Source organism: Physeter macrocephalus, chromosome 14, assembly GCF_002837175.3.
Source record: "Physeter macrocephalus isolate SW-GA chromosome 14, ASM283717v5, whole genome shotgun sequence".
Lineage (NCBI taxonomy): Eukaryota > Metazoa > Chordata > Mammalia > Artiodactyla > Physeteridae > Physeter > Physeter macrocephalus.
The window spans coordinates 115,677,993-115,696,023 of NC_041227.1; the positions used below are offsets into that span (position 1 = coordinate 115,677,993).

At 37.7% G+C, this 18,031-nt stretch overlaps 1 protein-coding gene across 1 annotated transcript in view; it reads right to left on the bottom strand.

The window, feature by feature from the left end:
• IKZF3 (IKAROS family zinc finger 3) overlaps nt 1–15,494 on the bottom strand; it is an 84,620-nt gene extending 69,126 nt beyond the window's left edge. The window contains exon 1 of the mRNA XM_007112534.1: nt 15,277–15,494. Within this exon, the coding sequence (XP_007112596.1) occupies nt 15,277–15,283 (7 nt within the window). The 5' untranslated portion in view covers nt 15,284–15,494. The remainder of the gene's footprint in view (nt 1–15,276) is intronic.
• Nucleotides 15,495–18,031: the final 2,537 nt, after the last annotated feature.

Below are 18,031 nucleotides of genomic sequence, written 5' to 3' on the forward strand. Positions count from 1 at the left end.
TTTTACATTTTTTAATGGTTGAAAAAAATCAGAAGAATACTGTTTCATGCGACTTGAAAATTAGATGGAATTCAAATTTCAGTGTTAATAAATAAAGTTTTATGGGAACACAGCCAAATCTGTTCATTTACGCGTTGTCTATGACTGCTTTTGTATTCCAACAGCAGAGTCGAGTACTTGCAACAGAGACTATATGACTTGCAAAGCCTAAAACATTCACTATCTGGTACTTTACAGAAAAAGTTTACCAAGACCTGCTCTAAATCTATTATTAATACTAGCACTAATACTGAACTGTCCAATATAATAGCCTCTAGCTACATGTGCCAATTTGACTTTAAATTTAAGTTAATAAAAATTTAAAATTTAGTTTCTCAGTTACCCAACCACATTTTTTTTTAAGATTCTTTTTTTTAAAGGTCAAGTCTTTATTTATTTATTTTTGGCTGCGTTGGGTCTTCATTGCTGGGCGTGGGCTTTCTCTAGTTGCAGCGAGCGGGGGCTACTCTTCGTTGCAGTGCGTGGGCTTCTCATTGTGGTGGCTTCTCTTTTTGCAGAGCACGGGCTCTAGGCGTGCGGGCTTCAGTAGTTGTGGCACACGGGCTCAGTAGTTGTGGCTCGCGGGCTCTAGGTCACAGGCTCAGTAGTTGTGGCTCACGGGCTTAGTTGCTCCGCGGTATGTGGGATCTTCCAGGACCAGGGCTCGAACCCGGCTCCCCTGCATTGGCAGGCGGATTCTTAACCACTGCTCCACCAGGGAAGTCCCCCCAACCATATTTTAAGTACTCAACAGAACACGTAGCTAGGCACTTTCATATTGGATAACACAGATAAAGAATATTTCCGTCACTGTAGAAAGTTTTACTGAATAGCACAGCTCTAGATTTTAGAATATCTCATTGCTGCTTGGGGTACCACTCACTGCAAAGCTATTTATTTAAAACAAACATTAAAACTCTGGATCAGGAAAAAACAAGTAGATCAAACCATGTATAAAAATTAAATATCAACCAAAATTCTAAAGATATTATACTAGGAAACAGCTTAACAATGACTATCTTCTATCAATATTTCCAAAACTCCTGCAATTGGAATTTCAGGCAAAAGCATTTTCCGTTAATGCAGTAATCAAAAAGATAAAGGATCTAAACAGCACGCTTCATACGAAGCATTTTACAAATTTCACTGATTAAAAAATTAATGTGACTTTTCAGAGGGTTAAAAAAAACCCCACATGATGCCAAACATCCAGATAAAATATTTTAAAATGTACCTTTGTATGTGTACAAATACAAACTCAGCATATACGTTGGGATTTTTTGATATCATTAGATAAAATCATTTTTCTTACCTCATTTAAAAGCCAACATTACAATCAAGCAGAAAACCCTAGTTAACACTCTTTCATATCAATTGCCCCCCTGCTCTTCCCGTAACTAAATAACTAACTCTTGATATATTTTTGGTTTAATTAAATCGTTAGTGTTTTCCACTGACACTTTACCTCTTAAATAACAAATCTTGTGAAAGGTATAACTATTCTCTTACTGATATAGCTCACAAATATATTAGACTGTAAAAGTTAAAGGTTATTTCTTTTGTAGAATCCCAAGCACTCTATAAATTCAAAGCTTTACTAGCAATCTCAAATTGTTTTCTTCCAGAATTGAAAACAAGCCTCATCACATGCTTAGTGAGAGATGACAATTACAAATTTGTTTTTATTCCTTCAGATTCTCTTTCCTTCAACAAAGATGCTATTTTTAAAAAATTCACTAGTTAGAATTCTTTTTAAAAGATACCAAGATTTTTCTCTGACATTCTAGTATTTTATGTGTTGCAAAATGAAAAGGGGTAGATTACAAACAAAATTTAAACTTGGAAATGGCAGGAGTCTGGTTAATTGAGATTTTGTCAAAATTCACATGTGAATAATATGTTACCTACCAACAAAATCAAATATTTTCATTAGCAACAAAATTGGCAACCATATTTTTAATTCAAATGGCTATAAACTTGTCTTTATTTTGATACTTAAAGTAATCATCATTCAATTAAGAATACCAGCTAATAAAATTCTACTCTTAATTTCAGAGATCAGATTTCCACTTGCTGGTCTGTTTTCCCAGTAGGAAGTGTAGATGCTAAAGGAGAGCGAAATGTCAATCTCAGAAAGAATCATGTACTGAGTTTGCCAGCTGTCAGCAGCACTGGTGTCTGACAGCTGCCAGAAAGCCGTCTTTGAATGTTGACATTCTCCTTTACCTTCATAACAATAAACTGATTCCTCTATCCCCATACCTCTTTTTAAAAATCTAAAATGTCCACTTTTACTTTTTAACAAAAAGCTTTGGAAACTGAGTCGCTGACTACAAAAATGTATTCATAATTGAAACATTCACATTCAGGACTACAAATGTGGCACAGAAGTGTTAGCTACTATTTCTGAAAGATCCTTCACGAGTTCCCTTTATTACTACCACATACAATCATACCTGGAATCTTACCATCACAAGAACAGTTCTGTATAATAATAAAAAACATGATCCCTATAAACAATGAAATTAGAATATTAGAATTGGAGTAGGTATCTTAACTACCTTACCACTCCTTCCCCTGACACTTGATACTTGAATTTCCTCCAATATCTCCCTATTTGGGTTGTAAAGTCTCTGCTTAGACACTTCCACGCATACAGAAGTTATACCTTTTCATTTCAGAAAAACTCTAATGGTTTAAAAAGTTCCTCCTTAAATGTAGTGAAACTCAAATTTCTTAAATTGTCCATTTCAGGTCCTAGTTCAGCTTTCTGGGAACATCCAGAATAAGTTATTATGCAAATGCTACCACTCAGTTCCCTAACCATGGTGACAGCTTTCTTCTGAACCCAGTTTTTTTTGCCTGTGGTCCTCCAAAAATGTGGCATCAAGCACTTAGCCCAGGAGTGCATGTGAGATTTCGTATTATCTCATAGCATCTCTGGAAGATAAACACGTGCAATAGCATTTATTATTCTCCCCATTTTACAAACAAAATTTAAGACACAAAGAATGACAAAAAATATAAAATCATGTAAGTGTCCAAAGGTACAATGTCAGTGGCACATTATGAAGAGAAGCAGGATTCCTTTCTTGAGTTTCACCTTTGTTTCAAAAAATTTAAATAATGTTTTAAGGTGCTTTCCTATATAGATTATAAATCTTAGAAGAAAGTCAGAACTAGAAGAAATTTTAGGCCCAATTAATTTCAAACACCTCAAGTGACTATGATTGAGAGGAAAGGAAGATATTAAAAAGGGGGGCAAAATAAATAAATAATTTTAAAAAGAAAAAGAAAAAGGGGGGCATGCCTTAAAATGAGAGTAGTCTCTCCAGCCATGAAATACTTCCTTCCCTTCCTCCTTGGATTAAGGTAAAGGTTAAGAAACATCAAAACTACTTGTCTAAGAACATTGGATCAAATACAGCCCGCGTTACCATTTCAATACTTCCTACCTTACCCTTTTTTACAAAATATTCCATTTTTTCCCTAGATTAAATTCTAGCGAAGAAATTATAGACTGTGGGGCACAGGTCTAAAACAACAACTTCAATATTTAGTGTCAGTTACTCTAAAGTTGTAGAAAAATAAGTATATTTATATTTTACCATGGATATCACATGCCAGCAAATGAACATGTAGAGAGAAAAGGAAGAACGGACATTTCATGTCATTGATATTTTGAAAAACTGTGCATAAGTGGTTGAATCCAACATATTCCAAGTAAGATTTTCATTCTGTAACTGTAAAATGCCTAGTTTCTGTTATAAAATAACTGATGTCAAAAACAGTTATGATGTTCTTATTATGATGGCAAGAATCATCAATTTGAAGTGGGTAATAGACTTAAATGTGAAACTTAAAACAATCAAATTTCTAGAGGAAAACACAAGAGAATATTTTCATGGCTTTGGATAGGCAAAGATTTCTTAAGCAGGACATAAGGTGCACTTAATCCCAAAAGGAAAAAAAGTGATAAGTTAGTCTTCATTAAAATCAAGAGTTCTATTTATCAAATAGACAGAGAAAATAAATAAGCAAGTTACAGACTCAGAGAAAATATTTGCAATACACATCTGACAAAGTCTACGTTTCTAAAATTTTTTTAAAATGCCTACAAAATCAGTACAAAAACTACAAACAATCCAACTTTTTAAAAAAACGTACAGAAGACTCACAGAACTTCAGGAAAGAGAATATCTAAATAGCCGATAAACATACGAAAAGGTACTCAACATCATTATTCACCAGGAAAATACAAATTAAAACAATGAAATACCACCAGAATGGCTAAACTTAAAAAGATTGACAATAGCAAGTGTTGACAAGATGTGGAACAACTGGAACTCTCCTCTCCACATTGCCAGTGGGAGGGTAAACTGGGTCTAACCACTTTGGAAACTGTTTGGCAGTATGTATCAAAGCTAAATACACACCTACCGCATGACCCAGAAATGCTAGCCCTAGATTACATCCAAGAGAAATGAATGTATATGTCCACCAAAAGACATGAATAAGAATGTTCATCATATAGACAAACACTGGAAACAATTGAATGGCCATCAACAGTACTATGTATAAACAAATTGTGGTATATTCATACTATTCAATAATAAAAGAGAATGAACTACTAATAAATGTAACAATATGGATGGATCTCAAAGGTATCGAGCAAAAGAAGCCAGACACCAAAAAAGTACCTACTGTATGATTTATATGGACTTCAAGAACAGGAAAACTCATCTATGACGACAGAAGTGTGAATAGTGTTTTACTTGGGGTAAAGGGAGGTTTTATTAATGGGCACAAGGGAATCTTCTGGGGTGATGCAAATGTTCCATAGCTTTTTAAAAAATTTATTTTATTGGAGTATAGTTGATTTACAATGCTGTGTTAGTTTCTGGTGTAAAATGTTTCATATCTTGACCTAGAAGGAGTATAGGTAAAAATATATATAGGTAAAAATTAATCAATCTATATATGTAAGAAAGGTATACTTCATCGTATAAGTTACTCCTTAATTTTAAAAAAATCGATTGAACACAAACATTTTCAAATATCTAAAATCCCAGGGGAGTTCCTTGGCAGTCCAGTGGTTAGGACTTGGTGCTTTCACTGCTGAGGCCCGGGGTTCAATCCCTGATCGGGGAACTAAGATCCTGCAAGCCACACAGCACGGCCAAAAAAAAAAAAAAAAAAAAAAAATCCCAAACCTTAAAAATGCAATTATAGCAGTATCTTCCCACTTTTAAAAAAAAGTCTGAATTTCAAGGGTTTCTCATGAGTCTTCTATAGCTTCTTTATAGACTATATCTCTATCAACCATCCACTGACTGGGTGCCATATAAAAATTTTGACAGGAAATTTATTTACATGTTATGTACCAAATAAATATGAAGATATTTTCAGTGATAGATAATTCTTCAATCAAATTTTCCTGAGAATTGAGATTTCAAGATCTGTTTCAGGACTTCCCTGGTGGCGCAGTGGTTAAGAATTTGCCTGCCAATGCGGGAGACACGGGTTCGAGCCCTGGTCTGGAAAGATCCCACATGCCGCGGAGTAACTAAGCCCGCGCGCCACAACTACTGAGCCTGTGCTCTAGAGCCCGCGAGCCACAACTACTAAGCCCACGTGCCACAACTACTGAAGCCTGCGCGCCTAGAGCCCATGCTCTGCAACAAGATAAGACACCGCAATGAGAAGCCCGTGCACCGCAACGAAGAGTAGCCCCCGCTCGCTGCAACTAGAGAAAGCCCACGCGCAGCAACAAGGACCCAACACAGCCATAAATAAATAAATAAATTTATTTAAAAAAAAAAAGATGTTTCAATTTTGATCTTTGATTTTTTTTTTTCACTAAACTTAGGCTACAGATAGTTTGTGTCATTCATCTTTGGAAAACAAAAACAAACAAAATCTCTCGATCCACATCCACATTTCTCTCCAGCAACAGCCCCACTTATTTCTCCGCTTTACCTCCTAGCTAAACTTCTGGGGGAAATGACCTGTAACAATGTTTCTACTTCCTCTATTCCCATTCCCACTTTAACCTTTCAATTTGGTTTCCACCCCCACAACTCCACAGAAAAACACTTTTGTTAAGGTCACTAGCAAGTTTTATGTTGCCAAAACCAACCCCCGCTTTTTGTCCTCACCTTACTTGATTTTCCAGAACATTCAACATAGCTAACCACCCACTCCTTCATGAAACATTCTCCTCTCCTGAATTTCTGTTACACCACACTCTGCTGGTTTTTCACCTGTCTTGCTGTGCTGTTCCTCTCATGCTAGCCCCTCCTCCTCTATCTGACCACCTAAGTAAGATGCTTCTCAGGGCTCAAACCCCAGCCCCCTTCTCACAATACATTCTCTCTTTAGGTGATCCTAATCATTCCCATGGCACTAAATATCATCTATGGGCTGAGGAAAACCAAATTTCTATCTCTAGCCAGACCTTTTATTCAGAGGAGAGGTTCACCAACCCTGCGCCGACCATTATTCTCCATTTTAGCACTTTTTAATTTCCTTCATAGCACTTCAAATAATTTTTACTTCATTGGGGATTTATTTGTTTGGGTACCTATCTTCTTCATCTGACTGTAAATTCCATGAGGGCAAAAGCAGTGCTGTCTTGTTCACCATTGTATTGCCAGCATTTTGCATACATGACACATAACAGGCATTCAATAAATATTTTTGAATGAGGAATGAATGAATAAAGATTTCTGGCTTTTGAATTATATTGTGTTATAAATGTTGTATTACAAGGTAAGTCAAAATTGAATGTTCTAAAACTTTCATTGCTCAGCTATCTTTTATTTGTTTGTGTTTTTTTTTTGTGGTACGCGGGCCTCTCACTGCTGTGGCCTCTCCCGATGTGGAGCAAAGGCTCCGGACGCGCAGGCTCAGTGGCCATGGCTCACGGGCACAGCCGCTCCGCTGCATGTGGGATCTTCCCGGACTGGGGCATGAACCCGTGTCCCCTGCATCGTCAGGCGGACTCTCAACCACTGCGCCACCAGGGAAGCCCATCAGCTATCTTTAAAAACCAGCATTTAAACAATAAAAAATATATTCTAAATACATATATAAAGATGATCCACTACTAATCCAACATGTGCTATGAGAGTGATAATAAGTTTCACTAATACTTTTCAAACTGTGGGCAATGCTTATCAGACTTTAGTGTGCACAAGAATGCCCTAGGAATCTTGTTAAAATGCAGATTCTGATTCAGCAAGTATGGCCTGAGATTCTGCATTTGTAACATGTTCCAGATGTTGCCAATGCTGCTGGCCCATAGACCATACTTACAGATTAGCAAGGGTCTAAAGGATCCTTGTAAATGATTTATGAATTAAACAGACCCTAACTTTGTGTCTAGTAGATACAAGGTGATTTTTGTACACATTATCTTATTCAGACTGTGGATGGTCTCTCATAGTATAATAAACTTAGAGTGGTTCTCAGCCTTACCAAGACCAAGTGCCCCCTCTTTTAGAAAAAAAAATTTTATAATACCTCTTTACTATCATAAATTAAACATAACCTATCCACATATCCAAGTTTTCTAAAAATAAAGCCCTAACTGTAACATAAAGGTGAAATAAATGATAATAAAATAATCTGTATTTTAATATGTAAATGTACCACAACAATTATTCTAGAAGACATAATAAGACGGTGGTCAGATGTGTTTATAGAATCATCATGAATGCAAGAGACAAAAAATGCAAGATACAGGCGGCATCAATAATGGCAAAAGTCTTGGCTCCGAGCTAAAGAAAGAATCATCTTCTCTTAATTTATATAGTAGTTGCATTCTTAAACAATTTAGATTGTATTAAAACCATACAAGAGGGCTTCCCTGGTGCCGCAGTGGTTGAGAATCCGCCTGCCAATGCAGGGGACACGGGTTCGTGCCCCGGTCCGGGAAGATCCCACATGCCGCGGAGCGGCTGGGCCCGTGAGCCATGGCCACTGAGCCTGTGCATCCGGAGCCTGTGCTCCGCAACGGCAGAGGCCACAACAGTGAGAGGCCCGCGTACCCCCCAAAAAAAAAAAAAAAAACATGCAAGAATACTTTATGTTTGTACATAAAATGCAGTTAGGTTCTAGCAGTCATTAGATGACATAAATATTATTAAGTTTCAGAAAAGAGAGAGATTCCAACCTAGAATGAGGAACAGCTTCCTAAAAGGCTGCCAGGTACTGATCTGAGGCAAAGGAAGGAAAGAGTCAACAGCTAGGTAGACCTAGCAGTGGTCTCTCTAGAGATATTCTTACCTAAATAATTTTACATGAGCAAATATGCACAGGAAAAATATAGACTCTGTGGACAGGAAAAAAAGATCATGCTCACCAACCTATAAATATTTTTAATAGATGTGGAGTTGTATCATAGCTGATGTAAAATATAACAACTACAGGGGCTTCCCTGGTGGCGCAGTGGTTAAGAATCCGCCTGCCAATGCAGGGGACACGGGTTCGAGCCCTGGTCTGGGAGGATCTCACATGCCGCGGAGCAGCTAGGCCCGTGAGCCACAACTACTGAGCCTGCGCGTCTGGAGCCTGTGCTCCACAACAAGAGAGACCGCGACAGTGAGAGGCCCGCGCACCGCGATGAAGAGTGGCCCCAGCTCTCCGCAACTGGAGAAAGCCCTCGCACAGAAACGAAGACCCAACACAGCCAAAAATAAATATAAAATAAATTAATTAATTAGCTAAAATATATATATATAATAGCTACAGTCTGAAAAACTAATTTTTCTAATATTTAACAACTAATCATTTTCCCATCATCTGCCTTTATATCTGTAATTAAAGAACCACTTGTTAATGCTCATTAATAGTTGATTATATGCTTGTATACAGTGTAGAGAGCACCACAAATGTACAGCAGAGGCTTGATTTAATTTTCATTTGACTTTCATGCGTATCATTTACCAAATATTAATGCACTGAGGATTATCCATATAAAAATTTATATTCTGACCTAAAACTAAAACTTTTTAACCAACCCTTTGAAAATACTAAAAACTTATAAGTGTGACATGAGTAAGATTGTGGCTCTGCACTGGTATTTTTTTTCCTGTGCATACTTGCCCTTGTAAAATTGTTCAGATGTGCCAAATATTCTGCTATGTCAATAGTCTCTCAAATAGATAATACTTTGCAAATAAACTGATAGTGCTGTGATACAGAACTCAAATTAAGTAAAATATGTTATTCTCAACTTTAAGAAGCAACACATTTGTTGTGAAGAAAGAGTTTACTGTGGGAATTGCAGTGCTTCACTGTAACACTGCAAAGAATGCAGCAAACTTTTTAAACAAACCCAAAAGTTAGATTTCACTACATTATTTTGCCCAGAGTAGAGACAATATTGGATTAGAAAAAGACAACAGTGTTCATCCTGTGGGATTTAGGCAACATTCCAAACTCTTCTATCAAACCTTTAACAGCACCTCTGACGAATTAACCAGCAAAATTAACTAGTTTCCATGTCACTATTTTCTTCACTATCTTTACCATAAAAGCTGAACAAATAAATAGTCAAATGACCAAACACACAGGCAACCCATTCATTAATTTATTCAATAAATATGACTACAGTCCTACTATGTGCTAGGGACCAGGCTGGGTACTAGTTATCACTGGTGATAAAAAGATCCCTACCCTTTGGAACTTGACAGTCTAGAGGGGGCTACAGGTGTACTAATGACCAAAATAAGCATGAAACCTAGATAAATAATCCTTAGATAATTAAGAGTTAAGAGTAGAAAATACTGTTATGCGCTGTTTCATCAGTGATGCTATTGAAATGTTTTCCATTTCTCTTATTTTAAAAAAGTTTCTTTTATAAACCTACAAATAACCTGATGTGCCAAAAATGTTATCTCTAAGAACACTTGTTAATAAATACAATTTGTGATATGTTGCCAATTCCATTGATATAAGTCAGAAGGTAAGCTGATTTTGAATTTTTGTCAATGAGTAAGTACTGTTCCAAAAATGCTTTTATTCTGTTTCATATCCCTTATTAAACACTTAGGTCTTTTGTTTGTTTGTTTGTTTGTTTGTTTTGCGGTACGTGGGCCTCTCACTGTTGTGGCCTCTCCCGTTGCGGAGCACAGGCTCCGGACGCGCAGGCTCAGCGGCCATGGCTCACGGGCCCATGTGGGATCTTCCCGGCCGGGGCACGAACCCGTGTCCCCTGCATCGGCAGGCGGACTCGCAACCACTGCGCCACCAGGGAAGCCCAACACTTAGTTTTTTATATCTCCTAGATGGGACACATATCCAATATAATATGGTATCAACTCCAAATTATTTCGATTTACCCTACACCACTCTGGACTCTAAGAACTTTAATTTTGGATGCAAAAAGCAAATTTCAATTAAGGCTGAAAAAATGATCTCATTCAGGATCACTGGGGATTAAAATATTTTGATAGATTATATAGCAATAATAATAGAATTATATATAGATCACTTTTCAAATAATCCACATATAATAGAAATATGATTATTGTTTCATCATTTCATCCTTTAAAAAAAGTGATTCAAAAGGCCTTAGGGTCATCCTTATGATTTCTAATTACTGTGAATGTACCAGTTAATGAGAGAGTTGTATTTTTAAAAGGCTTGATAGCAGAGTATACTCTATGTCCTTGTGATGTTTAGAGTCTCTGTTCACAATAATTAATGAATATTTAGCACACCCAAAAAGCATTTCTTGGGCACTTACTACAGGCCAGTTTCTGTGTTAATCACTCAGCTCTTCTCATACATGGTCTAGAACTACAGCTTGAGTCTGCAGCCTATTAATATTGGGTGTCTGATAAAAGATCTACCAATAATCTTTTAGTCCTAAGTAAGTGTAAATATATACATTTATAAATTGATGACAAGCTTATAACAATGTATTAAAAAAGGTATCACTGGAAAAATGTATGCTAATTTTATAGCACCATCTATATATCTTACTGATTCAGAAAGCAAGTTTCCCCTCATATTTGATCCATATTTTAATGGACTAATATGTAATCCTGAAACCTGCTGATGTAAAGATAAGATTTAGCATTAAGTGATATTCTAGCCTAAAAACCAATAACATTATTTTTCTAAGTTTTCTCTTTCTGTTATACCACTTAAGTACCTTAAAATTTTTCTGAGTTCTAACAAAGAATTGCTAGCACCAATCCCTTACTCACAAAAATTAATTAAATAAAAGGCATCACAATAAACAATGAAAATTACTTTTCACCACCATTTTAAAACCTGAATGCAACAAACTCTGAAGGTCTTTTATGAACCAGAAACTGCTCTTAGCACTGAGCATACAAAAATAAGACACAGTTTCTGCCCTCAGAAGCTTAAAGACCAGTGGGGGAATAAACACTTAAATCCATAAATAATTTCAATACAATTGGCAGAAGTATGCACAGTAAGGAAAGGTCCTTAGCCTAGCTGGAGGGAGGTGACGGGACTGAGTAGAATGACTGACCACCAGAAGAAGTGGTGACAGGGCTTCCCTGGTGGCGCAGTGGTTGAGAATCTGCCTGCCAATGCAGGGGACACGGGTTTGAGCCCTGGTCTGGGAAGATCCCACATGCTGCGGAGCACCTGGGCCCGTGAGCCACAACTACTGAGCGTGCGCGTCTGGAACCTATGCTCCGCAAAAAGAGAGGCCGCGACAGTGAGAGGTCCGCGCACCGCGATGAAGAGTGGCCCCAGCTCGCCGCAACTAGAGAAAGCCCTCGCACAGAAACGAAGACCCAACACAGCCAAACATAAATAAATAAATAAATTTTTAAAAAAGTAAAAAAAAAAAAAAATTTGATCTCTTAAAAAAAAAAAAAGAAAAGAAAAATTGGTGACCACTTTTCAAAAAAATGACCACCAGGGAAAGTCATGAGAAGGAGGTCCTTCACAGTGATAATGCCTCAGAAGAGTCTCGAAAGATGAGTAGGCATAACTAGGTAAAGAATGGGGTGAAATTTTTAGCAAAGACATGGAAGTGTGAAATAGCATATTGGATTATAGGAAGCACAAACGGGAATTTTCTTTTTTCTTTCTTTTTTTTTCTGTGGTACGCGGGCCTCTCACTGCTGTGGCCCCTCCCGTCGCGGAGCACAGGCTCCGGACGCGCAGGGTCAGCGGCCATGGCCCACGGGCCCAGCCGCTCCGCGGCACGCGGGATCCTCCCGGACCGGGGCACGAACCCGCGTCCCCCGCATCGGCAGGCGGACGCGCAACCACTGCGCCACCAGGGAAGCCCGGGAATTTTCTAAAATTATGTTCTACCTGGACCCCATGGCCTTTCTGCGGCTTTTGTTCCTTTGAATTTTACCATTTCAACTTTCACATGTTCATAATACAGGACTAGTAAACTTCACCATCTGGAGGCTATATCTCTGTAAATTCCAACCATCCAGAGCATAGAAAGAAACCCAGAAATGAAAAATGGCTATCACAAAAGCCATGTGGTGAGAAGCTGACATCAAGAAGGAAACAAAAATTACACAATAACCTGGGAATATTTAGTGTAGGGGCATTCAGCTCTACACAGTTCAAAACCCCGTGAGAAAATACTATAGAACAATACGTTACCTGATGGTCAAAATAGTGAGCCTGGGTCACCAAGAGAAAGTTTTCTCTTGTGGACCTTGTTTACAAAGCAGGGGGCTGTGTAATAAATACTCTTAGAAAGATTTCTATCCAATATTGTTGAAATAAAAGGTCATATATTAAATGAGAAATATGCCAATACCTGTAAAATTCATTATTTGTGAACCACCCATTTCTCAACCATATCAGACAGAAGGGATATTATTACAGCACAAATAACAAAATTTAGTAACATAAAGAATCTCTGGATAGAAAATATTTAGGATCACAAATCGCGAGAAAAGAAAAAAATTATAGTTTTTGATTTATTATATGCATTGTCTTTTCATTTTTACATGACAAGATTTCTATTTCAAAAGCTTATTTCATCTGACATCTTCACACATAGAAACTCAATAAATGTCTGGTAATGAATGAAAAAAATGAATGAATTTTTTAAAAAGATTTTATATGCTGAAGGAATGACTGACTATATAGCCTCACATTTCACAGTAAACTATAGCATATTAATTTGACCCCCAAATTAGGCAGAAAATAAAAGTATTCCATAAAGTGCTCTACTTGCTTATATTGCCAAGAAATGAGAAGTATACACTATAGGTCAAATTCTAGATTGAGACCAAAATATCAAGATAATATGAAAGTACTTTATTTAAATATCAAATGCATGAGCCGGATTAGCCAATCTTGGGTGGCTATAATGAACCAGATATTTTGCTACATCAAATACTCTGGTCCTCAAGGACCTAATGTTAGAATAGCCAAAATCACATCACTAACCTTTTTGTTTATTTTATTTTATTTTATTTTTTATTTTTTTTGCTGTAGGCGGGCCTCTCACTGTTGTGGCCTCTCCCGCTGCAGAGCACAGGTTCCGGACGCGCAGGCTCAGCAGCCATGGCTCACGGGCCTAGCCACTCCGTGGCATGTGGGATCTTCCCGGACCGGGGCACGAACCCGTGTTCCCTGCATCGGCAGGCGGACTCTCAACCACTGCGCCACCAGGGAAGCCCAGGGCTTTAATATCTTAAATTATGCTATTTAGTTAATAATTTCTTTATTTCACATTAAATAAATGAATTCGGAACTCTTAACCTGTACAGAGAAACATTCCAGTTTCCACTGTCTTACAGTATTCTGTATGTTATTCTTGAGAAGTGAAATGATTAAGACTAGGAAAAAATAGTGTTAAAGTAGTGATCTATAACTTCACAAAAACAAATTCAGCAATTCATTTGTAATAATTAAAGCATGAGAATTTTTAAAATTATTTTTTCATAGTGTACAGCAACCTAATTTTTTTCCTGTTCTCGGCCAATGAAATCTTTACATGTTAAAAATTACACGTCATAAACCATTTTTCAAATAGTCAAAGTGCAAATTTTTCAGTTATTTTTAAACCTTGATAATTTTTAAAAACTTAAAACAGAGAGAGTTTTGCATAAGAGAAAACACGAAGTATTATTCAATAATGGTCATTTAAAATTTTCTACATACATACTGTTCATTGACTTATCATTTGGCATTCTACTTAGCGGGAAAAAAATGTACATAAGGGCCAAGCCAGTTTTAAAAAATTATAAACATACCCACGTGCAAATTGAGGATTTAAGACCACAGTATTGCACTCAATTATACTGTGAAACAAAATTTATCTCATGTCCTAAAGTATTCAATCAAGTTTTAATAAGTTCATATACCCTAGACCTAAAGCTGCCAAAGATCAAGGTTCATTGGCAATAAGAGAGCCTTCGATTATTATGAAGAAAATGTCCATGCTATTCGTAATATTTATCAAGTTAACATTTTAATTAGGTGTCAGTATCTCATTTATTAATAGAATGAATACATTTCTCACAAATTCTGATTTTCTGTCACCACCTCCCCGCAACTTGAGATGCGTCTGCCATTTTCAAGGTTTTAGAAACACTTGTCGAAAAGACCACTGGCAAGTTTACAACAGTAGTGTGAAATTTTAATTATCCCAAGGAAGTACATACTGAATACTTTTTAAGAAGCGAGGATAGTTTTATGACTTTCAAAATTAATTCAAACGAAACAATGTGAGGCTGATTTTTGCTTTGAGTAAAGAAGTTATCATTAGAAGATCGAGTTCCAAGGGAACCACAAGCGCCAACACTTTAAAATTTACCTTCCCATATGACAGCCTTTACCCTTAGAAGAAAAAAGTCACCTTTCATTCTAAAGAAGTTACTCAGGTTAGCCTAATTCCAATAGACAGTGAAACCATGGACGAAAAAACCATGCAAAAGGATTAGTTATTCCAACTCAGGCTTGCTGCCATTTCAGGGACACCCCATAAGACTCTTCCTCTGCAGACTTAGAGTTGACCCCTGACAACCCCTAAGAAATAAAATTGTGGAGAAGTTATCACTGTCCAAAGCTGGGGGGTGGGGGAAGGGGAGCAAATGAGAGATGTATGAGAACCGACACGCTTAGCCCTCTGAAATGCCTCATATTTACTTTTGACAAAAGAAATAAATAGAAGCAAAACCGAGATTCAGAAGGAACTCTCTCTGCTGCGTGCACCGGTAGAGCATTTTAAAGACCCTTTAGAAAATAAGCGGGCTGGAGGCTCACCTTCCATCTCGCCGCCGGGCTGGGCTGGAGCTGCCGGTCTGGCTACCCGGCCTCTCCACGTGCTCCTGCAGTCGCCGGGACGCAGCGCGCAGCTGGCGGGAGATTCCCAGCGCGGGGAGTCCCCGGGATCCGGCCGCCGCTTCGGCGCAGATTGAAAGGGACAGGAGCCGGCGACCGGCCGGTGCGCGGGGTTACAGCGGCGCTGGCTGGCGGCGGCTTTAAAGGACGCTCACCGCGGAGCGCCGGAGGTACCTACCGCGCCTCCAGCTTCCTTTTGAATGTCAAAGCCAAGAACCCCGATAGGATGGAAACGGTGCGACTGTAAATTGTCTCAGAATGTCTATTTTGGAAGGATAATGGATGGGAGAGTAATATCACATGGCGGGAGGGAGGATCTGGATTGCTTTCTTTCAAGTGTAAGTTAAAAGAGGTTTGTCTTAAATTGAGCAAAATCTGGAACTTTTGGTCTAGATTCAGGGATGATAGCCATGAATTCCATCGATGAGAATTCACTTCATTCGATGTATTATGTTTTACTTCTTCAGTCTTTCATTTCACATAATAAAAGTTCTTGGTCCAAGTTTTCAGAAAGTTCTAAGACAGTTCCAAAGAATTTTGGCACTTTCATCAACTCAGCTTTTTCATTTTTGGAAGCAATTCTCTCACTTTGTTTTCCCTTCTGGGAACTGCTTGGTTTATTTGCCACCACTCACAAAATACTACACACTCTATTTATGTGTGTTTATTTTCTGCTACCTTGCCTTCCTCCAAATAGGATCTGAAACAGCTTACAAAACTACGTATATAATGTATCAGTGCTAAGGTGTTGGGGTTGGGGAGACACACTAAGAGCAAAATTAACTCAAAGATGTTAGTGCACAGAATCAACATCTTTTCCCAATATCCCTCCCACTTTATAGAGGTCAAGCACACACTTGACTATAGGGAGAGGAAAGGGGAAGTGACCACATAATTTTTCAAAAACAGAATTTTTCTTCACACTGAGGTCGAAGGGACATTGTTCAGGTGAGTCCTCATAAAGTTACCCAGTGTGCTGAACTGGACAACATGTAAATGATTCTCAGAAAGACCACTTTCACCCTTGTTAGAAACTTACGTTGTTGATATATATAAATATATTTGAGACTTAAGGTTGGGAGTTTGTGCATCAGCAGGCCATATCACAATAAACCCACACTTACCAGTTAAAGAACGCATGTTGTAATTTTATGAATTTTAGTTTATTTTAAGTATGCCTTGGTATAGGATATATGTATAGATAGATATAGATATAGGTATATAATTTTTAAATGAGTTAATAACTTGTATTGGCTTTGTTTTAAGATCATGGCACCATGATAGCATCTCTATAGCTTGTATGGGTTGGAGTTCTACAGGATAATATCAATTTCAGAGAAATACTCTAAACACTAGGTCTAATTTTAGTATTGAAAGGGGAAATTTGTTGTTTGTTAGTTTCTAAAAGCAAAAATAGCACATCAAAAGTAGCAGAAGAGGAACTGTAAATTTTCACAGGGATGGTGTAAGGATGAATAGTTATTTGGTTATTGAAGAGTTTTAGAAAACGTTTAGCTTCCATTACAATGTTCTTTATGCTTAGCAATGGAATGTGTTACTACTTTGTAAATAATTAGTTCACTATTGAGTATTTCAGACTCAAGAGAATGACACTTAAGGGGACAGATAAAAAGTAAACAGGTAAAATAATTTATGCAGCTATTTTGCCCTCAAGGAGGTGGAGCATAAATCCCCACTCCTTAAGTGTGGGATTCACATCTGGGAGTTCCCTGGTGGCCTAGTGGTTAGGATTCTGGGCTTTCACTGCTGTGGCCCGGATTCAATCCCTGGCCGGGGAACTGAGATCCTGCAAGTCACGTGGCATGGCAAAACAAAAAGATTTTAAAAAGTGGGATTCACAGAGTGATATCCTTCCAAAGAGTACAGTATGAAAAGGGAGAGGGAGGAGAGTAACTTGATATATTACAGAAACCAGACAAACACTACCTCAGCCAGGTGATCAAGGTAACATCCACAATGATATAAGGCATGCTGATAGTTTGTACCTTGATACAGTGTGGTGAGTATGGCCCTTGACCTCTGTAGTTTTCCACCCATAAACCTGTAGCCCCAGTCTAATAATGAAAAAAGAAAAGCAGAAAAAGTCCAATAGACAGGCATTCTGCAAAGTGTCTGACCAGTTAAGTTCAGGTCAATGTCATAAAAACTGTAATTAACTGTCAAGGTCATCAAAACCAAGAAATGTCTGAGGAACTGTCACAGCCAAGAGGAACCTAAGGAGACCTGATGACCAAATGTAATGTGGGATCCTGACTGGGATCCTGGAGCAGAAGAAGGCCATTAGGTTAAAACGAAGGAAATCTGAATCAAGTATGGACTTTATTTAGTAAGGTATCAATATTGGTTCATTAATTGTGAGAAATGTACGATAACTAATGTAAGATGTTATTAGTAAGGAAATAGGTGGGTGTACGTGAGAACTCTGTACTATCTTCACAGTTTTCCTTAAATCTAAAACTATTCTAAAAGAGTGGATGGATACTTTGAACAAATAACTACTACTCACTTGGGTAGGTCTCTTCTCATAGTATTCAAAGTTGATCACACAGCGTTTACAAGGATCAATTACTTATAACTGGGAAGGTAATAAAACACTGTGGATTTATAATGTACTTTGATTAAAACTGAAATGATAAACTTCCAGGGAATCAGAGAT